The 22,648-nt window shown below is 61.6% G+C and overlaps 1 protein-coding gene across 50 annotated transcripts in view; it reads left to right on the top strand.

The window, feature by feature from the left end:
* The window catches only part of MEGF6 (multiple EGF like domains 6), a 102,812-nt gene extending 83,901 nt beyond the window's left edge, over nt 1–18,911 (top strand). For 2 of the 50 annotated variants that reach the window (XM_070604468.1, XM_070604479.1), the window contains 26 exons: nt 168–299; nt 1,037–1,165; nt 3,331–3,459; nt 4,256–4,390; nt 4,468–4,602; nt 7,127–7,252; nt 7,826–7,957; nt 8,054–8,182; nt 8,342–8,473; nt 9,324–9,452; nt 9,553–9,681; nt 9,983–10,111; nt 10,509–10,637; nt 10,955–11,083; nt 11,342–11,470; nt 11,602–11,730; nt 11,893–12,024; nt 12,161–12,289; nt 12,891–13,019; nt 13,811–13,939; nt 14,150–14,278; nt 14,574–14,702; nt 14,792–14,920; nt 15,514–15,642; nt 17,178–17,225; nt 17,550–18,911. In XM_070604468.1, coding sequence (XP_070460569.1) covers nt 168–299; nt 1,037–1,165; nt 3,331–3,459; nt 4,256–4,390; nt 4,468–4,602; nt 7,127–7,252; nt 7,826–7,957; nt 8,054–8,182; nt 8,342–8,473; nt 9,324–9,452; nt 9,553–9,681; nt 9,983–10,111; nt 10,509–10,637; nt 10,955–11,083; nt 11,342–11,470; nt 11,602–11,730; nt 11,893–12,024; nt 12,161–12,289; nt 12,891–13,019; nt 13,811–13,939; nt 14,150–14,278; nt 14,574–14,702; nt 14,792–14,920; nt 15,514–15,642; nt 17,178–17,225; nt 17,550–17,614 — 3,230 coding nt within the window. In that variant the 3' untranslated portion in view covers nt 17,615–18,911. Of the gene's footprint in view, nt 1–167; nt 321–1,036; nt 1,166–3,330; nt 3,460–4,255; nt 4,391–4,467; nt 4,603–5,827; nt 5,870–7,126; nt 7,253–7,825; nt 7,958–8,053; nt 8,183–8,341; nt 8,474–9,323; nt 9,453–9,552; nt 9,682–9,982; nt 10,112–10,508; nt 10,638–10,954; nt 11,084–11,341; nt 11,471–11,601; nt 11,731–11,816; nt 12,025–12,160; nt 12,290–12,890; nt 13,020–13,810; nt 13,940–14,149; nt 14,279–14,573; nt 14,703–14,791; nt 14,921–15,513; nt 15,643–17,177; nt 17,226–17,549 lie in introns of all 50 variants that reach the window. The other 48 variants (XM_070604247.1, XM_070604332.1, XM_070604258.1 and 45 more) reach the window with 45 other exon arrangements.
* The last annotated feature ends 3,737 nt before the right edge of the window (nt 18,912–22,648 follow it).

A 22,648-nucleotide genomic window follows, 5' to 3' on the forward strand; every position in this document is an offset into this window, starting at 1 on the left:
CCAGCTCCTGCACCCCACCTCGCCCACTTGGGGGCCTTCATGGGCTGAGGACGTCCCTTGTGCCCCCTTCTCTGGCCTGAGGCCCTGAGCTAGCCTCGATGCGCCTGAAGCCTGGTGGGGTTGGAGGCCAGGGGTCCAGCTCTGAGCCCCTCCTGGTCTGCCCCCAGTCTGCCTGGATGACGCCTTTGGCCAAGACTGCAGCTTGACCTGCGACGACTGCAGGAATGGAGGGACCTGCCTCCCAGGCCTGCCAGGCTGCGACTGCCCTGAGGGCTGGACCGGGCTCGTCTGCAATGAGAGTGAGGCTGCTGTGGGTGGGGGTGAGGGGCCATGAGCCAGACGCGCGGGAGCCCATTTGTTTTCTCTCCTCTGCTAGCCCTGGGCAGGGCGTCCATGCGGGGCCCTCCGTTCAGGCCTTCATTCACTCCATTCGGAGTCTGCTGACTGCCCGCCCTGTGCCAGGCTCGGTTCCAGGCACCTGGAGGCCCCGGGAACCAGCGAGGCGGGGGTCTCCACTCGCGGATGTCACCGTCAGCTGGTCCAGTGATAAGCAAGCCTCCAGCTCACTGAGATGATGGGGGGTTGCGCAGAGTGGCTGGTGGGTGGCCAGTCGTGCCTGTGTTCCAGATGGGGCAGCTACTTCCCCGGACTCCACGACACTGGTAGCTGGAGAGCATTTGGAAAGTGCTCTCCCAGCCTCTGTCTGGAGCCTGTTCTGCTCCCCTCCCAATGACCCCCGACCAGGGCTGTACTGGCGGTTTGGTCCCTAGGGCCGCAGTGACCTCTCTGCCTGTTGAAAGTGCTGGTTGAGAAGGTGGCTGTGTCGCAGCTCAGAGGGAGGATGTGGTGGTTGATTAGTGATGTCTGCCCTGTGCGTAGTGGGGGCACAGGCACGAGTCACCGGTGTGGCTCTGGGCAGTTGCTTCTGACACGGGAGGCTCACACCCCAGGTGTCTCGGTGTCTCTGGAGGGGCTTCTGGGCCCAGAGTCCTTTTGCGGGCTGGTGACCCTTGTGCTTCCCTGTCACCCCCTGCAGCATGCCCTCCAGACACCTTTGGCAAGAACTGCAGCTTCTCCTGCAACTGTCAGAATGGCGGGACCTGCGACCCCATGACGGGGGCCTGCCGCTGCCCTCCGGGTGTCAGCGGAGCCCACTGTGAGGACGGTGGGTGCAGTCCCTCCTGTCCCCCGGGGATTGTCCCTGGGGTGGAGGGGAGGCTGGAGGCACAAGCTCTCTGCTCCCCTCTCCGCTTCTCCTGGTGCCTTCCTTCCGTGGGAGGGGAGGGCACCACAGGTGAGGCCCTTTAGCAGAGAGGCGTGGAGTGTTCGTTGTTTGCTAATTCTCCTGGGGCCTCGTTAAAGCCTGGTGGTCTAGTGGTTAGGACTCGGGACTCTCACCCTGTGGCCCGAGTTCGAGCTTGTTTCCCCGTCAGGGAACTACACCCTCCGTCTGTGGGTTGTCACGCTGTGGTAGCTGCATGTGATGCTGAAAGCTCTGCCACTGAGGCTCCAAATACCAGCAGGGGCCCCACAGTGGACAGGCTTCAGCGGAGCTTCCAGGCTAAAACAGGCTAGGAAGAAGGACCTGGCCACTCCCCCAACAACTGGCCGGGAAAGCCCTGTGAATAGAAGCAGAACATTGTCTGATATAGCGCCAAAGGTGCATAAAAGAGCATTGTGTGCTGGGCACCGAGGGTGAGAGGATGGCACAGAAAGATGGAGCGGGGTTCCGCTCTGCTCTCCATGGGGTGCTGAGAGTCAGAATTGACTCCATGGCACTAACAGCAAAACTATAGCCGTGGTGAAGACTTGACAGAAAAATAGTACTTTCGGAATGGTTTCCTCTGTGAGGTAGTGAGCTCCCCATTCCTGAAAGAATTCAAGTAGAGCTATATGTTGTCTGAGTGAGATTTGCAGAAGGGATGCACCTCGGCCCGTGGCTGCATGGGATGACACCAGTGTCCTTTCTAACTCTGAAGTTTCAGCATCTCTGGAGGAATTAGAAAGTCCACATGCATAAGTTTCTCAGGTGACTAATGCCTCATGTTTAAGTCTTTAGAACTTTAAAATTCTGCCTCTTTTCCTGGAGAATGTAGCTAACTTATCAAGAACTTACCGCCTTGGCTGGTAGATGGTAGCAGTCCATGGAACGTGTCCCCACTGCCTCTGGATGGCCCGTGTGAGCCCTGCAGGGCAGGGTTTGAAGTCCCAGGTCCAGTCCTCGCTCTGGCCAGCCTTCTCGGCTCGGTCAGCATCCCTGCCCTTCCTGGTCTGCTGAGGGCTGAGAACCCGCTGCCTGTTAGAAGCTTTGTGTGTGTGACGGGCCCTGAACTGACCCAAGGGACTCCTGGTGGATAAAGGCCCACATTGTAGTGCTTCTGCTTGTGAGGTGGCGTGGCTGCCTGAGACCTGGGTCTCAGTTGGGGTCCCGTGGGTACGAGGTACCTGTGCAGGTGAGCTTGAGGAGGTTAGTCCCAAGAGAGGCGTGGCAGGCCAGATTTCAGGGGTGGAAGGGCTCCTCGGGCCCCTGTATTAGTTTCTGAGACTCCGGGTATCCTGGGCTGGTGGCCACAACCCTCCAGTCTCTACCTCCATCTTCCCATGGCCTCCGTCTCTTCCTGTCTCCAGCCTCCCTCTCCTTTCTCTTCCAAGGACACCTGTGGGATTTAGGCCATCTTGGATAATCCAGGATGGTCCCACCAGACCCTTGAGACATGCACATACCTTGGGGTCACCATCCAGCCCCCTGCAGCCCTTCAGTAGGCAGGACTGGGGCAGGACTGCACCAGAGGGAGACGTTTCTAGAAGGAAAGCCAGAAGGCCTTCCCAGCCCTGGGTGCCTGAGTTGGGCCTGGGACCCTGGCCAGTTGAGGCTGTGTGTCCTTCCTCCTTTGAGATCTGGAGGTTGGGCTAGATGGACACCAAGGGACAGGAGTCAGGATGCTGTAGGTGTGGGTCAGACTCAGGCTATCTGGACGAGGTCTTTGTGCATCTCTCACGTGTGTGCTGAGGACATGCTTGGCCTCCTGCCCTGGCCACCTTCCAGGCCACAGACCCTGGGTGGAACAGCCCAGCCAGGGTGGACGGCTGTGTCCATGGGGCTCATCTTGTGCCTGCCCTGCCCTCCTGATGCCACGCCCACCCCCTGGGCCCTTCCCTGTCTGGGATGCAGGGTCCTCAGGCTACTGGTGGCCCCAAAGTCCTCCCGCTGTGCCCTGGAGGCCCAGACCACCCCTGGCTCATGTGCTGGGCACTGGGGCCCCTTGGAGCATCTCCTAGGGCATGGGGGCCATGTCCTGGGGGCGCTCAAGAGGCCCTGCCTTCCCGCAGGCTGCCCCAAGGGCTTCTATGGCAAGCACTGCCGCAAGAAGTGCCACTGCGCCAACCGGGGCCGGTGCCACCGTCTCTACGGGGCATGCCTCTGCGACCCAGGGCTCTACGGCCGCTTCTGCCACCTGAGTGAGTCCTGCTGCCTGCTGGCTGCCTGTGTCCGGGGAGGTGGAAGGGACGGCCTGTAGTATGGCCGAGCGCTCACCTTGTGCCTTCCTGCACGCGGTCCAGCATGTGTTGACTCTTCACCATTTGCACACAAGGACACGGGGCTCAGTGAGTTCCCTGGCTAGGATGTGGGGTCCACCCCGGGTCTCTGGACTCAAAGCCACATCCTCTGGGCTGCTCTGGCCTCTAGGGTGTCTGGGTGGACAGTTCCCAGCCTCCTGGGGCTTCCCAGCCCCAAATGGGCCAATGGGTGGGCTGCAGGCAGAGGCAGGGGCAGACCTCCCCCGGAAGCTTCTGGGGTGTAGGGCTTATCTTGGCTTTGGAATTTCCTGGCAGCAAGGGTGAGTCTTGAGCCCCAGTGGGGTCAACCCTCCCTGGAGTCCACGGACAGGCCGGGAGGCCAGGGGCGGTGGGCTGGTGGAGAAAAGGTGAATGACGAGGAGCGGACTCCAGCCCAGCAGCTCTCTGCAGTACCTCATAAAAGGATTATTTTGAGCAGAGAAACCCGGATCCTGAGGGTTTCCCCGCTGGGAAGTGGTGGGACCCAGGGCAAGTTCCTTCACTTCACTGAGACCCTGTTTCTCGTCTGTAAGGGGGGGCACAGTGTCCCAGTCTCCTGGGCACCAGTGGCTGGGCAGACAGTGCCGGCTCCGTGCTGGTCCCGGGGATGCAGCTCAGGAGGTGGGGGCAGAAGGCCCTGGGACTGGGGAGGGCTGGCATGCAGGGCGCAGGCCCCCTCACGGTTCTGTGGGTGCAGCCTGCCCGCCGTGGGCTTTCGGGCCGGGCTGCTCGGAGGAGTGCCGGTGTGAGCAGCGGAACACGCGTGCCTGTGACAGGAGGGACGGCAGCTGCTCCTGCAAGGCCGGCTTCAGGGGCGAGCGGTGCGAGGATGGTGAGTGCAGGGGTGCGGGGGGGAGGGCCCCGGGGCCGGCTGAACCCTGCAGGCCATTCTCTCCTCGCCCCCTGCAGAGTGCGAGCCGGGCTCCTTTGGGCTGGGGTGCCGGCAGACGTGCGCCTGCCCTCTGGGCGCAGCCTGTGACCCCGTCAGCGGTGAGTGTGGGAAGCAGTGTCCGGCTGGCTACCGCGGGAAGGACTGTGACCAAGGTGAGTGATGGCCTCTGTGTCCAGGATCTGGGTAGGGTGCAGGTCGTGGGGTTCATGATGGGCACTGGGCACCGGAAGCTGCAAGCTGGAGGCCAAGTCAGCCCTGCAGCCTGGCCTGGGGGGCACCTTTAACTGCCGCGTCACTGTCCTGGACCAGCAGTGACGCAGCCGCTGTCTGTGCCTGTGTGCCTGCGAGGGCTGCTCGGGTGGGAGCTGGTGTGTGTGCCCAGGGCCTGGCCCAGAGAAGGGGTCGATGCCTCTCCGAAGTCATTCACTCGCTCACTCACTCATTCATTCCATGGGAGCATACTGAGCTGACGTTGGGGTGCCAGAGCCCCTTCTGGATGGCCTGAGTGAGCTGGACAAAGCCAGCTGCCTCTGGCGGTGGTGGCTCAGAGTGAAGTCTGGGCTCGCGGTGCCAGCACTGGGCATGGGTGGTGATGGAAGGCTGTCCACGTGGATGCCGAGGCCTGGGGGCAGTATGAGTGGGCATAGAACGGTGGGCAGGGCTGGAGGCTGGGGGCCCCACATTTGAATGTCGTGGGCAGATGGAGGGGACAGGCCCTCACCATGAGTGACAGGGCTGCTGTGGCCCCCGCTAATAGGGCATGGGCAGGTTGGGATCTCCCTTGGTTTGCGGTGCACACATTGTCCACGTTTATCAGCCAGAGCAGTGGGAGCTGTGGGGGTCTGGGGTGTGACTGGCGTGGGGCCACACCCAGCCCAAGCCAAAGGGTCAGAGTCTCCTTCTGCACCCACGCCAGGTCCCTCCCGCATAGTGGTCCCAAAGACCCCAGGAGTGCTCCTGTTGAGGGCTCTCAGGCCCCATTGGTGCAGGAGGGGTGTGTGTAGGGCTTGGAACCCAGCCTGGCCCGACCCCCCAGCCCCACCTGCCCTGCGGTGCTCCGTGGGGGCATGTTTTCCGTAATGAGTAACACCCACACGACAGGGCTGGGTCTTCTCTTGACTCCTCCTGACTCTCTTCTCTCCCTACCTCCCCCCACACCACCCACACCCACGCGCACATGTGAGTGCACACACACTCACACTCACACACACACACACACACTCACGTGCTGCTCACCCTCCCCTGCTGCCTGCACGCCCAAGGGGGCCTCTCCCCAGAAGAGCCGCATCCTGCCTGCCCCACGCAGCCTGTTTGCTGAGACCCCCAACCCTTCCCTGCTGATTTTCTCATTCATTCTTTTCCTTGTTTCTTTAAAAGCCTCCGGAGCCCTAAGGAGGAACCACAGGAGATGGCACATGGGTATAGAAATGGTGGGCTCCCCGCTGTCGTTGGTTCTGGAAAGTGTTACCGCCCCAAACGGGCGTCTGCCCCCAATTAGTGAAGAGGGGGCTCCCTGAGGCCAGGCGGGACAGCTTCACCCTGTGCCGCAGAGCCTCCCTTCCCTGGGCCGTGTTACATGGGGGCCATATTTGCACCTAGTGCACGTGCATGTGCTGCACGTGAGTGCATAGGGCGTGCACTTGAGTTGCACACAATGATCTAGTGTGTTCCTGTGTGCTGCGCCTGCAGTCCTCTCGATGTGCCTGTGTCCTGGGCTGGGGTGTGGGCGGGGCCCTCTGGGGTCTGGGCCCTCATGACAAGAGTTCCCCGGGTGTGTCCTCTGTCCCTGTGCCCCTCTCTGGGCTCTGGAAGGCCCCAGGTCTGGGGCCCCGCCCCATCTGGCTGATGCTCCCCCCCTAGGCAGGACGCATCCTCAGCTCCCAGCACCCCGAGTGTTGTGGTCAGTGGGCTCTGCGTCTTCAGGCGTGGTGCATGGGCCTGCAGCCTGCCCCTATGGGTGCCATGCACACCTTCGGGGGCCTGGGAGAGCTTTCCTTCCAGCAGCTTCGGGGTGGGCCGAATGGCGCTGGAGCAGGCAGGGGTCTTCTCCACCCCCGGGCCTTTCTGTCCAGCCAGGGCAGGCTGGGGAGTGTGGACGGGCTCAGGGGCTTCCAGCACCCGGGGCTCTGCAAGGCCACAGAGCAGCCACTGCGGGCCTTCTCGTGGTGGCGGTGAGGCTCCATGGCACCTACATTCTTTCATGAGGCCCTGCCCTGGGACTGTTCCCAGGATGCTGTCACTCCTCGGCAGTGGAGAGGACACTAAGGTGACCAGCAGAGGGTTCCCCAGGCTGACCAGGGTAGGAGGAAGGAGGGCAGAGCCTGTCCTGCCACCTGCTCCCGGCTGCTCGATGCCCAGAATTCTGCTTCAGCCACGCCCTTGCCCTCTGACTGCCCCTGGCCCAGCTTGCCCCTAGGTCCTGCCCATCCAGGCCACCCCTCACCACTGCTCCCTCATGCATGGTCAGCCCAAGCACTGGCTGCCGACCAAGCACAGGCCAGCCACCCTGCCCTGGATCCCCTGTCCCCTGCCCATTCCTGTGGCTGCCCTGGTCACCCAGGGACCCGGCTGTGTCCAGCAACCCTGCTGGGGCAAGGGGCAGGTGCCAAGGACCCTGAGGGGAGGAGAGCAGCTCCACATGGGGGTGGCTGAGGCGCTGCATGCTCCCTCCTGCAGAGTGCCCGGGGGGGACATTTGGCGTGAACTGCTCGGGTTCCTGCTCCTGTTGGGGAGCCTCCTGCGACCGGGTCACGGGGCAGTGCCTGTGCCCTCCTGGGAGGACCGGGGACGACTGTGGGGCAGGTGAGTGGCAGCTGTGTCCTGAGGTGCCCCCCTCACCTCCCTGTGGGATGGGACTCCAGCCATGGGCTATGTTTGGGGACCCCAGCCCTAGGCCGTGTTTGGGAAGCCCTGGCCCCTGGCCTGGAGCCCTGCAGACCCCAGGCCCCTCCACAGAAGCTCCAAGAGCCCATACTGAACCACCCTTGGGTCTGGAAGGGTGGTCTGCAGCTACCCTGAGTGGCCGTGCTCACACAGTGGCCCCCTGGGACCCTGTTAGCCATGGGGACAGGTCAGCTGGCAGAGCCCCCTGCACTCCCAGGGCCTGTGCTTTGCCCTCCTGGGCTTCCTGTTGACTGCGTGGGGTGTCCCAGCCCCTCGGATGGAGCCCCATTCTGCCTGTTGAGCCGTCCTAGGACAGGAGCTCTTCCCGAGGTGGGCGCCCTGCAGCCTGAGGAGGGGCTGGGGCTTCTGATGGCCTGCCCCTGTCCCTCCCCTGGGCTAGCTCAGATGGGAAGAGTGGTTCCCGCTCCTGGGCCATGGCACGCGGGGTCAGGGCCATGCCACACAGGGAGACTGACTGGCTGTGGGGTCTAGATTGTCCTGAGGGCCGCTGGGGGCTCGGCTGCCAGGAGATCTGCCCGGCGTGTGAGCACGGGGCCACCTGTGAGCCTGAGACTGGAGCCTGTCTGTGCCGCCCCGGCTACATGGGCAGCCGCTGCCAGGACGGTGAGTGCGTGCCGCCCCACCTCCGCCCCCGCCTGCGCTCCCCGGGCCCGCGGGCAGTGCCTGGCCTGACTGCACTCACCCGCCCTCCACCTGCAGCCTGCCCCGCTGGCTGGTTTGGGCCCGGCTGCCAGATGAGGTGCTCCTGTGCCAATGATGGGCACTGCCACCCGGCGACTGGACATTGTAGTTGTGCCCCTGGGTGGACCGGCCTCAGCTGCCAGAGAGGTAAGCGGCCCTTTGTCCAAGCATCCCTCCCACCCTAGAGAAGTCTCCACCCCGGACCCGGGACACTGGGGGCCGGCAGGAGGCTCCATGCCTCCGGCCTGGCTGTGGTGCCCCTGGGCTCTGCTGGGCCTGCATAGGGTGACCCGGGCTCTGTTGCAGCTTGTGACAGTGGGCACTGGGGACCTGACTGCAGCCACACCTGCAACTGTAGCACAGGCCACGGGAGCTGTGATGCTGCCAGCGGCCTGTGTCTGTGTGAGGCCGGCTACCTGGGCCCACAGTGCGAGCAGCGTGAGTCCTGGCCTGGCCCACAGCCATGTGCCGTGTGTGCACACGTGCGCACCCACACATGCGCGTGTACACACCCAGGTGCACACATACGCAGGTGCACACACACAGAGGTGCGTGCACACACACACACAGGTGCATACACACAGGTTCACGCACACACAGGTGCACGCACACACACAGGTGCACACACACACAGAGGTGCGTGCACACACACACACAGGTGCATACACACAGGTGCACGCACACACAGGTGCACACACACAGGTACACACAGGTGCATGCACATGCACACACACACATATGCAAGCACTGGGGGACCTAGGCTTGCCCTCCTGTCCCCCAGACAAGCAGAGGGTCTCCTCGCCTGAGCTCACCGCTCTCTCCCTCCCCAGCCTGGGCCCAGGCCCCTCCCTCCTACATACCTGGGCCGACGTAAGGCCCACCTGGAGCACTGGGCAGGGAGAGGTGGGGCTAGCTGCACTCCCCAGGGCACCTGGCACCTAGAGGAGGGGAGGGCGGAGGCTGCTGAGGACCGAGGGCCGTGCCCTTCCGTGTGTGATCCCCCCACGGCTGGGCTGGTGGGTCCAGGGTGGGCTTGGGACAGGTCATCCTAGAGGCAGCCCCAAAAGTCCCACCTGGGCCCCCACCTGCCCTGGGGCTTGGTTCCTAGTTGGGCAGGGAGGGGAGCAGGGCATGTGAGCAAGCCCAGCCCCCCTTGGGTAGGGAGCGGTCTGTGAACGAGCCTCTGCCCCACGGTCCCAGGCCTCGGCTGGGATGGCGGGGGCCCGGGCAGGACTGGGTCATACTCACTGTCCCTCGACTGATGGTGGGCCGGGGCTGCATGTCTCAGAGTGTCCCCAGGGCTACTTCGGGCCAGGCTGTGGCCAGCGGTGCCAGTGTGAGCACGGGGCAGCCTGTGACCATGTCAGTGGGGCCTGCACCTGCCCGGCCGGCTGGAGGGGAACCTTCTGTGAGCGTGGTGAGCCAGAATGTGGGCCGGGGCCAGGCTGGGGTGGCCCAGAGTGCAGATGGGGTCCCGTCACCCCTGGTCATGTCCCCATCACATCTCTTGCCTGCAGCCTGCCCCGCTGGCTTCTTCGGCGTGGACTGCCGCAGTGCCTGCAATTGCACCGCTGCAGCCCCCTGTGACGCCGTGAGCGGCTCCTGCCTCTGCCCCGCCGGCCGCCGGGGCCCCCGCTGTGCCCAGAGTGCGTGAGGCCCCTGTCAGCTCTGGGTGCTGAGGGAGGGGCCCCGGCCCACTGTGCCAGACTCACTCCTTGGGTCCTCTCCTGGGTGTCCAGAGCTGCCAGGTGGCTACCCCAGGGATGCTGCTTTGCCCACAAAGGCCAGTGTGTTGGTCCCTGTCTGTAGTCACCCTGAGTGTGTCCAGGCCAGAGGGAGGGCAGATGGACCTCAGCAGCCCAGGGGCGTCTGTCCAGCTGCCCAGCTCTGCTGCAGCCCCTCCCCAGGTGCACCCCCTAGGCCCCTGAGCGCCCCTCTCCCCTGCAGCCTGCCCAGCCCACACCTATGGGCACAACTGCAGCCAAGTCTGCTCCTGCTTTAACGGGGCCTCCTGCGACCCTGTCCAGGGGCAGTGCCGCTGTGGCCCTGGCTGGTCGGGCCCCACCTGCCTGCAGGGTAAGCCCCACCCAGGAGTCTGGGGCCAGGGACTGTGCTTGCCGCTTGCTGGGCCGTGCGGGGTCACATGGGCATGGGATGCTGAGTGGACATAAGCTCAGTGGGGCTATGCACAGGGGGCACTGGACCCAACACCCAGGGCACTTTGGACCCAGGACCATACACTTCGGCACTGAGCCCCCAAGGCTGGGTTGGTGGGTCCAGGTGGTTTGGGTCCAGGTCATCTTAGAGGCAGCCCTGGGTGAGGTCCTCACCCCCGAAGTCTCACCTTGGCTTTGGGGTGGGCTGGAAAGCCCGCAAGTCCCCATGGCTGGCTTTCCTGGGGGGAGGGAGGGTTTTGGTCCCCGTGGGTCTAGTTGGCGGGTTGCTGCAAGTTGCTCCCCTCTCTGTCCCCCAGCCTGCCCAGCAGGCCTGTATGGTGAGGACTGCCAGCATTCCTGCCTCTGCCAGAACGGGGGCACCTGTGACCCTGTCTCGGGCCACTGCACCTGCCCAGAGGGCTGGGCTGGCCTGGCCTGTGAGAAGGGTGAGCCCTGGGAAGGCGGAGGAGGGAGGAGGGACCTTGGGGTCTGTAGGAGCCAGGGCCAGCACCCCAATGTGCCCCAGTGTAGCCTCCTCCCTCTGTGGCCGAAGACCACTTCCCGGTGTGTGTGGGGGGGACACTGTCCTGTGGTGTAGCCACAGGCCTGGAGCGTGAGAAGACCCCAGGCACCTCTCCTTCCCAGGGACTCGGGATTAGGGGCTCTAGGTGCAGGAAGCACATGTCGGGCAGGGGTCTCCTGGGTCCCAGAGGGCCAGCCCTGCCCCAGGAGGTGGGGCCCTCACCCATGCCCGCCCCTGCAGAGTGCCTCCCAGGGCACTTCGGAGCCGACTGCCAGCACAGCTGCAGATGCGTCAATGGTGGCCTCTGTGACCGGTGCCTGGGCCACTGCATCTGCCCAGCCGGCTGGACGGGGGACAAGTGCCAGAGTTGTGAGTGGGCAGGCTAGAGGCCAGTGTGGGGAGGCCAGGCGGCCCTACTGGGCCCGTCAGGGGGTGGCTTGAGCCTCAGTCCAGGATGCAGGGGCCTCACCGCCATGGTCAGTTGATAGACAAGGGGTGGGGCTGCTCTCTGAGCTGCCAGGGGTCCTCTGCGGGGGGGTCTGAGCCCAGGAAGCTGGCCTGAGGGTCTGGCGTGCGTTTGGTCTGGCCCAACCGTCTAGAGCGGGCTCAGCCTGTCTCATCCCACAGCCTGTGCCGAGGGCACGTTTGGGACTGGCTGTAAGGAGCGCTGTGCCTGCCGGCAGGGAGCTACCTGCCACCACGTCACGGGGTCCTGCCTCTGCCCGCCGGGATGGAGGGGCTCACAGTGTGAGAATGGTGAGCTCCCCAGCTCCACTGGCACCCAGGGAACCACCTGCCTGGGAGGGGGTTGGTCCTTTACACAGTGACCCCTCTGGGCCTGTGCTGGCCCCAGTGCTCCTGCCACCCCAGCCCACACCTTCCTGCAGCCTGCCCACAGGGCTGGTTTGGAGAGGCCTGTGCCCAGCGCTGCCACTGCCCGCCTGGAGCCGCCTGCCACCACATCTCTGGGGAGTGTCGCTGTCCCCCAGGCTTCACTGGGCCTGGCTGTGAGCAGGGTAGGTGACCGAACTGGGTGGACCCTGGGGCAAGGGGTGGCTCAGCCTGAACCCCTGAGCTGTGCCTTAAAACCTCCTCCCCTAAGAGGGGGCCTCGGGGGCGACTCCAGGAGGATGCCATTCCTGGGCCGGGCCAGCACTGATCCCCTACCTGCACCCCAGCCTGCCCGCCCGGCACCTTTGGGGAGAGCTGTGGGCAGAAGTGCCAGTGTCCCGGCAAGAACCAAGCCTGCCACCCGGCCTCAGGGGCCTGCGTGTGGGCTGCTGGCTTCCACGGCACTGGCTGCGGGCTACGTGAGTGCTGCCCATGCCACCTGCCGGGCTATCCTGGGAAGACCCTCACCTGAGGTCATGGGAGGGGGATGTCGGGCTGTGCATGGGGGGTAAGCCCAGCCCCCCAGCTCCTGGCAGCTGGCCCCTCCCCTTGCAGGGTGCCCTCCTGGGCGGTTTGGGCCGGGCTGTGAGCAGCTGTGTGGGTGTGTCAATGGTGGCTCCTGTGATGCGGCCACGGGTGCCTGCCGCTGCCCTGCTGGGTTCCTCGGGCCTGACTGCAGCCTCGGTGAGTGGCCGGGGTGAAGGCAGGGGTGGCTCCTCCCGGCACCTCAGTGGGCAGGGCCCACCAGCCAGCCTGGAGATGACAGCCCCCTGACCACCCACCTCCCTAGCCCTCCCATTGGGCCTGACCCCAACCTGGGGCCTGAGCTTCAGCCCACACAAGCTGGGGGGTGTTGATGTGACCTCAGTGTCCCTGCTGGCCAACTCTGCCCGGCTGTGTGCTATGCCCCCCTCACTGGTTGTGCCCACCAGGGGCTTGCGCACCACCCTGCAGGCCAGCCAGGTATCCTGCCCAGAAGAGGGCCTTTCCCTAAGTCATGTGGGGACTTCCTGCCTGTCTAGGATCCTGGCTGGGCTGGCGGGGTGGGGTGGAGGCCGCAGTGAGTCACTGTTGCAGTTGTGGAGCAAGCCCGGCCCCCAGCAGAGCCTGCAGGTGGAAGGGAGACGGCAGGGTGGGCAGGGGACTTGGGAGCAGGCAGCCTCCACCCTGTCTGGGCCAGACACAGGGGTCCCCCCTCTGCCTCATCCTGTAGTCTTCGGGTTGACACGCAGAGAGAGAATGGGACCCAGACAGGGGCTGCCACCCTCCGTCTTCTTCCCTGCAGCTTGTCCCCAGGGCCGCTTTGGCCCCAGCTGTGCCCACGTGTGCAAGTGTGGGCAGGGGGCGGCCTGCAACCCCGTGACTGGCACCTGCACTTGCCCTGCAGGGAGGACCGGCATCCACTGCGAGCACAGTGAGTGCCCACCCCGCTGGCTGTCCTCGCACCTCGTAGATGTCACTCCATCAACCTCAGGCAGGGCATGATGGGGACACAAGGCGGGTCACAGGGAGAATTGGGCCCTGGGTAGCGCGTTCACAGCAACGGCCTCCACTGGTTCCCCCACATGGCTGGTTGGGGCTAGCAGGTTCCCACTCTGAGCCCCGACCCAGAGCCCTTATGGCAGGAGGAGTCAGGTAGGTGCTTTGTCTCAGAACCGAGCCAGCCTCCTGACTCGTGTCCCCTCGGTCCTTCTGGCTCTTTCCGCTGGACCCAGGGTGCGTCCCCCAGGTAGAGAGAGGCTTGGAGCACAGCGCATGGTGGGGGCGTGGGGTGGCCCCAGGGGACAGTTGTGGGGCTCGTGCTCCTGATAGCGAGCCCTGTCCCCACAGCCATGCCCCAAACCTCTTAGCCTGGCCCCCACCCCCTGGTAGGTCTGAGCCCTCCGCCACCCTCTGGTCACCTCTGTCGTCTCATCAAAGGGCTGGTGACATTCCCCTCAGTTCTCAGCCCTTGACAGCGAAGGATCAGAAACCCTGTGGGGCCCAGCTGCAGCCAGACCATGTCTTCACCTGGCATTTGCTGACATGGGATGGATGTTTGGGCAGGATGCAGTTGGTGTCGTTCGCTGGCACATGTCTGTCTGGGGGACAGAGACTGGCCCCAAGATGCCCCAGGAATCATTTGTTGAATGAATGTCAGACCTGATGGGATGTGTCCCTGGAGCGTGTCTAGCCCTCTGAGCGGCACCCACCTTCTGCCCCCAGGCTGTCCCCAGAACCGGTTTGGCTTGGGCTGTGAGCACGTGTGCTCCTGCAGAAATGGGGGTTTGTGCCACCCTGCCAACGGCAGCTGCTCCTGCGGCCTGGGCTGGATGGGGACACTCTGCGAGCTGGGTGAGTGTCTGGGCCAGCCTGGAGGGTCGGCATCTGCACGGGAAGGGGACCCTGCCTCAGTGGTGGTGGTGGGGAATGGTGGCTTGGGTGTCCCTTGGCTGCCATGGGGCTGAGCGAGGCTCCTAGGGCCCCTGAGTCAGGCTAGTGCCCGAGGGGCCGCCTTCGTGCCCGGTTCTCCTGCAGGAGGCTGACCCCGGGCTCTCTCCCCAGCCTGCCCCGCTGGGCGCTACGGGGCCGCCTGCCGCCTGGAGTGCTCCTGCCGCAACAACGGCACCTGTGAGCCCGCCACGGGCGCCTGCCGCTGCCGCCCCGGCTTCTACGGCCAGGCCTGTGAGCACCGTGAGTGGTGGGCTTGGGACCCCTGCTCCCACGTCCGCTTTTCCTGTGGGGAGGATCTGGGCCCACCTGGGCTTCGCACAGTGACGGCCACTTTCCATGTCACTCCCCATGGGGGCCCCATGAGATAAGGCTTGACTGGCTCACAGCAGGGCTCTGAGGCCACAGGTCCCCTGCTCAGGGTCACACGGGAGCAGACAAGCTCCCTGCCGTGACGGGAGAGCTCGGGCCCCTGAACCCCGCCCTTTGCTCGCTCTGGGCAAACCGAGACAGGAGCTCTGACCCAGGTCTCCCTCAGTTTGTCCTCCTGGCTTCCACGGGGCTGGCTGCCAGGGGGCGTGCGAGTGTCAGCAGGGAGCTCCCTGCCACCCCGTCAGCGGCCAGTGCCTCTGTCCTGCCGGCTTCCACGGCCAGTTCTGTGAGAGGGGTGAGTGTTCTGTGCCCCAACCTGAGCCCTGGCCCTGTCCAGTCCAAGTGAGGGGCAGGAGGAGACGCTGAGCCCACTGTCCTCACCAGGGTGCGAGCCGGGCTCATTTGGAGAGGGCTGCCACCAGCAGTGTGACTGTGAGAGTGGGGTGCCCTGTGACCCCATCACCGGCCACTGCCTTTGTCCCCCAGGGCGCATGGGGGCCACCTGTGACCTTGGTGAGTCTGGGGTCCCACTGAGGGGGGCATGGGCATGGGTCTCCATCAATGGCCAGTCTGCCTTGCATTGATTGAGCCCCGGTCGGGCACGGTGCCCTCCTGCACCTGTCCTGCCTCTGCAGGGCAGCTGCTCTGAGGGGCCCAGCATGGAGCTCCTGCTTGCGGTCAGTGAGGGCCACACCCTGCCCTCTGGCTGCCCACAGAGTCTCTGCAGTGGCCTCTTCCTGGGGTGGGGCCTGTACTCATAGGCAGAGGCCCCAGTTAGGTGGGAAGGAGACCTCCCTGATCGGCCAGGCTGCCTGGAGATAGGAGGGGCCGTTCTTCATGGGCTGCAGGACACACGTCTTGCCTATCTTGCCCTGGGGAGAAGCACCCCTGACTGCAAGGTCCCCGTTTGCCAGCCTGGGGCCTTGGCAGGTGCCCAGTGCTGGCACTTTCCCATGTGAGGGCTCACATGCGGCCGGGAAACTGAGGCCCGATGTTTTTGCTCCCGCATGCCCCCACCCGGAGGGTTGCCCGAAGGCCGGGGGTTCCCTGGCTGGGCCAGACAGAAATAGCACTCAGGCACATCTCTTGCCCTCTCCTGCCTGCAGACTGCAGAGGGGGCCTCTTCGGGCCGGGCTGTGCCCTGCGCTGTGACTGCGGGGGTGGGGCTGATTGTGACCCCATCACTGGGCAGTGCCACTGTGTGGACGGCTACACAGGGCCCACGTGCCGGCAAGGTGAGTCAGGCTCCCAGGGGAGAGGAAGGAGGACACCGTGCCCCCAGGCCCACCCCTGGCCGAGGCCCTGTCTCTTCTCCCCATCCCTCCACCCCACACGCAGAGTCGGCTGGGCCAGGCTGACCTGAGCTAATGTCACCATCCCCACGTGGTACCCATGGTGTCCGCACGGCTTCTGGTGGGTGAAATGTGAACCGTACAGCCACTGGACCATGGGGTAGGGCTTGGCCGTGCTGCCAGCACAAAGTAGTCCCACTTCTCCAGCCCCAGTGAGGGTGGGCTCAAACTGCAGAGGGCCGTGACCCCATGGGCAGGGCTGGGTGATCCAGTGCAGGTGGGCACTGACCCAGCCCCCACCACCACCCGCTCCTTGCCTTGGCTGCACATGGACCAGTGCATGACAGTACACGTGTGCATGTGTGTGCAGCAGTGCCTGTGTGTGCTCCATCTGTGCATGCTAACACCTATGTGTGCCTCAGTGTGTGCATGCCAGTGCATGTATGCTCCAGTGCATACGTGTGCATGCCAGTGCATGTGTGGTCTAGCATATACGTGTGCCCCAGTGCACGGGTGTGCTCCAGTGCATGCATGTGCTCCAGTGCACACATGTGCCCACACGCACCCACAGGCATAGTCAGGGAAGCTTCAATGGCAGCACCTTGGTCTCTCAGCCCTGGAGACTCAGGGGGAACATGCTGTCCACAGGCACAGTGTGGGGGTGCACAGGCCCCTCTGGTGTCTCCTGGTCAGCTCCCCAGACCCAGCCTGCTGTTGGGAAGGGACCTGTGCACACTGAGAGGGTCATGTCTGCAGAGGGAGGCAGGAGGCCGGCTTGAGGCTGTGCCAGGCAGGCCTTGCAGATGGGTGAAGGGGGAGCTGTGAATGCGGATTCCAGACTGGGGTCCTCGGCTTGATGACCCCACACACAGGCTTGATGTGGTGTGTGCATGCCTCTTCTCAAGCCTCTCCAAGGCAGCCCTGGCCCCCAGCTGTTAAGAGCCATTAGCAGAGGGCTCTCTCCTGCCACAGGGAGTGGGGTCCGCGAGGTGGAGGCAGAAGTTGCAGGGCTGGTGCTCGGGCAGCACCTGGTGGTCAGGTGTGGTACTGCACCGCAGGCCCTGCCCTGGGCCGCCTTGACATTGAGCTGGGGGGTGTGGAGCCGGCGATATGCCTGCCTGAGCTGCCCCAACCCCTGCTGCCGCCCCAACCCCTGCTACTGACCAAGGCCTCCCCTGCCTGAGGCCAGGTGGGAAGGAGACAGGCAGGGCCTTGCTGCCCTGTGCCCTGGAGTGAACACAGCTTGGCCTCAAGTGAAGGCCTTCATGCTTCCCAAAGCCCTGCCTCCCAGCCCCCCTTCTGCCTGGGCAGGCGGCGCTGGGGCTTTCATTTGAGGAGGAGACCCCACCATTTGCACAGGAGTGGGGGCAGGCTCTCCAGGGTGGGAGTGGGGGTCCTTGCAGGCCTAAGTGGATGGTCTGGTGGTGGGTGCTAAGGATCCAGGGCATTAGTATGAGCTACTGTCTGTCTTGCTTCAGGTGGGCCCCCCCAGCTCCCCGAGAGCCTGTCCCCAACCCCGGGCCCAGGTAAGGGGGCTGGGAAGTCTCACCACGTTTCCAGGAGGGTGGTGTTGTTGGCATCATTGGTCTGTTAGCAGCAGACTGAGGCCTGAGGAGGGATGGAGACGGGGCACATAGGCAGAATCTGGGCTCCACAGGGCGGTGGGCATTCCAGAATCTGCACGTCTGAGATGCGGCTGCGTGGGAGCTGGGAGGAGGGGGTGGCTGTGTCTCCTCCGTCGGGCTGGAGCCAGAAGGGCAGTGAGGGAAGCGTGAAGTGTGAGCCCAGAGCTCTGGTGGCTTCAAAGCTCTCCACCTGCCCTGGGGCTGACCCTCTTTTCCCCTGTGCAGCAGCCTCGCCCTCAGCCTCTCATGGATCAGCGCCCCGGCTCGGGAGCGGGACAGAGAAGCACTAACTTAGAGGCTGCCTGCGCTGAGGCCTGCCGCCCGAGGACCGCCCAGGGCACCAGAGACTTTGATGATGACCAGGGAGGGACGCCTGTGGGCCAGGACTCCAGCCCCATCCTTGTCTCTGTGGGCTGTGGGCAGCGTGCAGCTCTCGCTCTCCGAGGGTCATCCGGCCACAAGGAGGGAGGCCTTGCATGGCCAGCTCTGCAGAGCCTGGGCGAGTGGACTGGGCCTTGGGCAGCACAGCTGCACTGGCCGGACCCCGCGTGTGCTGAGGAAGCCCACCCCTCCGGCTGGCCTGGGTCGGGACTGAGGGCAGCTGTGGGTGCAGCTACAGGTGCAGGCATGGGGCCCCTGCCCCCCAAGCAGGTTCTTCTGGTGCTAGGCCCCTGACTGCGGCAGCTCAGCCGGTTTACCTGGGAATGTAGCCCGGCTGTATTTATGTAAAGGTATTTATGGGCACTGGACACGCCCTGCTGCGCCCTGAGGGCTGGAAGGCTGCCCGGCTCCTCCTTGGCCCCAGGAAGCCCTGACCCGGGACTGTGGGGCCCTCCGGGCACGGGCTCCAGCGCCCTGTGAAACCCAGTCAGCTAAGAACAGAGCGGCAGCTTCCTCGCGGCCTGTGCATCTGCTGCTTTGTTGGGGCTCCACCGTGGCGGCCTCCTGGGCACGACAGCATGAGTGTGCTTGGTCAGGAACCTCCCCTGACCAGGGAAGCCAGGCAGGCACCTGGCTCCATCAGCCCCTGCTCTCCCTGGGAATGGGGGTGCCACAAAAATAAAGTTGGGGCTTATCCTGGTGCTCTAGAGGGGCACACAGGGGCTGCCCCAAATGGAGGCAGATGGACCTGCAAAACAAGCTCACAGCCAGGTGCCCCGAGATGTCCCGAGACCCAGGAAGCACAGCCTGCATGGAGGAAGCATGGTCTCGAGGGGAGGAGAACCAGCCCACGGGCAGGGGTGGTGTGGGGGCAGCCTAGGTGCCGTCTACCCCCATGTCTCCCCTATCTTCAGGGCAGAAACATGGTAAGTGGGGGAGAACATCACAGGGCCAGGTGGCCAGTAGGGAGTGTTGGACCCAAATTGTCACACTGGATACTTCAAGTCTGGGCTGTAGCCCCCTCCCCTCCCCTCCAACACCAGCCCAGCTAGCTGATACCTCCAACGACAAAGGATCTCAGGGGGCAAAACAAGGAGGGTTCTAGTAAACCCGTCCCCTTAAATGGACGACTAGTGAGAGGAAGCCAGATTAATGGGCCACCATGTTCAGACTTTGGAGTAAATATAATAAATATCCTGGAAGGAATAAGAGATGATCAGATGGTGACATGATGCGGGAAGAAGTGGTTAGAGCAGGACCTGTGGTGAAGGCAGAGTGTGGAGGACGCAGAAATTGGAGCATCCCGTGGGTGGGTGGCACAGACACAGCTGAGTAATGGGTTTTCCAGCTCAGGACGCTGTCCCAGGGCAGAAGGGAGGCTGTGAAATTACAAAAGGAAGGCCGCCAGAAATGGGTGAGACAGGTCTTAACATCTGTTGAATTGAAGTCCCAGAAAAGGAAGAAAAAAACCAGTGACGCGAAGCAGCAATGAACAAGAAGTTCTCAGGTCAGAAGGTAGATGCTCGCAGATTGGAAGGACTCACAGTGCCAAAAAAATAAAAGTAAAAAAGCCATAATCTAAAGAACTTTAAGAGTGTAGCAGCAAAGAGAAATTCTAAAATGCTCAGAAAAAGAGAACAGGAATCAGAGAGACCTCAGACTTTAACACAGAAACACTTGGGGCAGGAAGACAGTGATTTGCTGTTTTCAGGGTTGAAGGAAGAATTTGAAACTTGAATTTTATGTCCTGCTAAATTATCGCTAAAAAGCAAGGTCAGCATTATTCTTGGGTCTCCAAGGCCCCGGTGGGTTACCACACAGAAACCTGATTTGAAAATGCGCTCAAAGGAAGTTCTCCGGCAGGAAGAGGAAGCAGCCCGGGGGCCGCCATGAAATGGTCACCACGTTCCCCATACAATCCAGTAAGAGAATCGAATGCTCACATTAATCGACACTGGAAACTGAGCACAGTCTCACCTGCGTGAGGGCTGGAGGCGGGAGGGAGACTGCTGCGATGTCACCTGCTGGTGCGGGGACACAGTGAAGAGCTACGACAGTGACAAGGCCATAAACCCAAGTGCAGACAGATGTAGTAAGGTGGACGTGACCACCACAGAATACTGACGGGGTGTTCAACTTCTAAACCATCTGGAGGATGTTTCATCTCTCCAGTGGAAGGCAGGTAAGGAGGAAGAATAAAGCATGAGGAGAAGAAAATAGATGAACAAATCCTAGTGTAAATGTTTACAAATGGTGATCAAAACCCAGATCCCTAGACCACGTGAAACAGGATTGAACAGAATGTTAACTGTAAGAGGCACGCCTGAAGGCTAGAAATACAAGCATCTAAAGCATACCAAGAAAGCTGGGCTAGGGGTTTTAATATTTCTGGGTGAAAAGCATCATAAGCAACTGTTAATCAATATTTGTCTACACATATATGCACCTAACAATAGAGGCTGAGAAAGTCACAAAGCAATGATGGATATAACAAAGAATCGTAACTGCCGAGTTTAACGTGCTTGTTACAAAAACCAGTGGGTTAAGCAACAAAACATAAGCAATAATGCATTTTAATAACCTTCAACACACATGCTATATATATATATATATATATATATATGCCTGTCTTCACAGATTATATTCATTTATATACACATTTATATTTATGTATATAGACTTTACACTCAGCAAACGGAGAATAATGGGACATTTAACAAAATTCCCTCTTTAAAGACTAATACGAGAAAAAACTCCAGCAAGATGAAGAAAAAATTACAAAAGGAGGAATAATTAACTACAGACACAATAGAGTAAGACAAAAAGGAAGACTTGAACAACTATATACCAATAACTTTGAAAACTTAGAAAAGTGGGTATGTTTTTGGGAAAATATAAAATGCCAGGATTGGTGTAGGTAGAAATAAAAAACTTGGATAAACCAATAGCTTAGGTAAATGCAAACAGTGATGCAGGCTCCCCACCTCCTCCTCTGCCATCGTCCCCAGTGATGCCTGGGGCAGGTGCTGGCGTAGGTGGTCATGCTGGACTTTCAAGACACCGTGAACTTGTCCAATGTAAGTTCTTCCAGAAACTTTAAATAGAGGAAAAGCAACTCTACTCATTCCATGAAGCCAAGATCAATTTTGTTCTAAAACCAGATGTTGGGGCAGTACAAGAAAATTACAGACTCATTACATGTATGCAAAAATCCTAAGTAAAGTATTAGCTACTCAAATAAAAATATCTTAAAAATAATATCCACTTGATCCAAGGGGAATTGGCCATGATGGAAACATAAGGACAGTTTAACATTGGAAAATGTGTCAGTATTTGGGTGAGAAATCAGATGATTGGTCAAAGCAGGAAGCATTCGACATCGATGCAGGATACAAATTCTTGGAAAACTAGGTACAGAGACAAGTTTCTTGACGATGCTTTTGTGCCAAGAGTCTACTGCAAGTTTAATGCAGAAACCAATGGATTCAAGTCTGTCCACATGAAGCCACCCCAGGGCCTGCCTTGCCACCTAATGCACCATGTGGGGTCCTGCTTGTTCTTCTCCTGGGGTTATTGATCTCTACGGCCCTGACGTTATAGCCCGGATCTCTGTTTGGCTGTCCTTCCACACCAGAATGCAAAATCTAGGAGGTGGGGGCCCTGCTTCCCGCATGCTGGACCACCCGGGCAGGACCTGGGTGGGGTCCTGTGGAATGGATGAGTAAACCCCCTTCAGATCAAGGATTGGAAGATGTGGGTATCGTCACTCCTCCCCCAGCCCAGCAGTGCTCGGGACACCCCAGGCCACTGTCAGCTGAGCAAGAGACAAGCAGTGGTGGGGGGCCCTGCAGGGAAGAGACCACCGGCCCTGCTTTCAGGGGGAGGACTCTCGGGATAGGGGGCTGATGGGCCCGCAGACAAATGAGCATACTGTAAGGATCCAGCAGGGTGGGCGGCAAACTCATACAGATCCCATCAGATGTGGAATAAAGCCTATAAAAATCAATAGTTTTTCAACACCAGCAATAACCCACCAGAAAACAGAATACATAGTAAGATACCGTTCGGCATGGCAACAGAACCCAGAAACATCTGGGAATCTGTCTGGCAAAAGGATGCACGAAGTCTTCAAGAGAGTGGACGACCTGAACAGGGCCCGGGAGTGAAGACGTTGCCTCGGCCGTCTTCAAATCTGATGCAACCCCACGTTCAATGAGAGGCCCAGTGATGGGGTAGGCAGGTCACAACTGGTGGGCAGTTCGGGATATCTGACACAGATGAGGGTCTGATGTCAGGAACGGCAGCAAATAGCAAAGGGTGGTGAGGAAGTGAGCAGAATTCATGGACACCCCACGGCCAGCGAGGGGCTGGACGGAGAAGCTGAGATCCACACGTCCCAGCACTGGGAGACGGCTTTACTCCCAAGGGACAGAAGTGGAGTCCGAGGGCTCTAAGGGAGGCGTGGGGAATGTACTGCTGGGGTCCCACTGTGGACAGCCTGGGGGTTGGGGCAATGGAATCGAATCCTGAGGGCAGGGCTGCAGTGCCCCTGCCGGCCACCAGGGGGCGGTAAGGGGGAGGGTGTGGAGTCCCTGGAATGTTCCAGAGTGGCTGGGAGCAGTGAGCCAGGTGTGCATACAGTGGCAGAGAGAGATCCTAAAATCCATGTTGAGTGAGATGAGAATTAAGGTCACATGAGCACATACCCTTTATGTAAATTAGGTAGCCCCCATAAGAGGACACTAGTTTACAGGGACGCCCACGGGTTCCAGGATGTACAGCACACTCTGGAGGGTGGTGTGGAGCAGAGGGCGAGGCGAGGCTCCTCGCCTGCTGCTCCACCGGACAGGGGAACGGGTGGGCTGACCGGCTGTGTGACCGCTCACGCCTGGCCTCCTGCACTCCGGTGGACCACACCCCCCGCCCACCTCCCCAGGGAGGGT

This window comes from Equus przewalskii, chromosome 2 (genome assembly GCF_037783145.1).
Source record: "Equus przewalskii isolate Varuska chromosome 2, EquPr2, whole genome shotgun sequence".
NCBI lineage: Eukaryota > Metazoa > Chordata > Mammalia > Perissodactyla > Equidae > Equus > Equus przewalskii.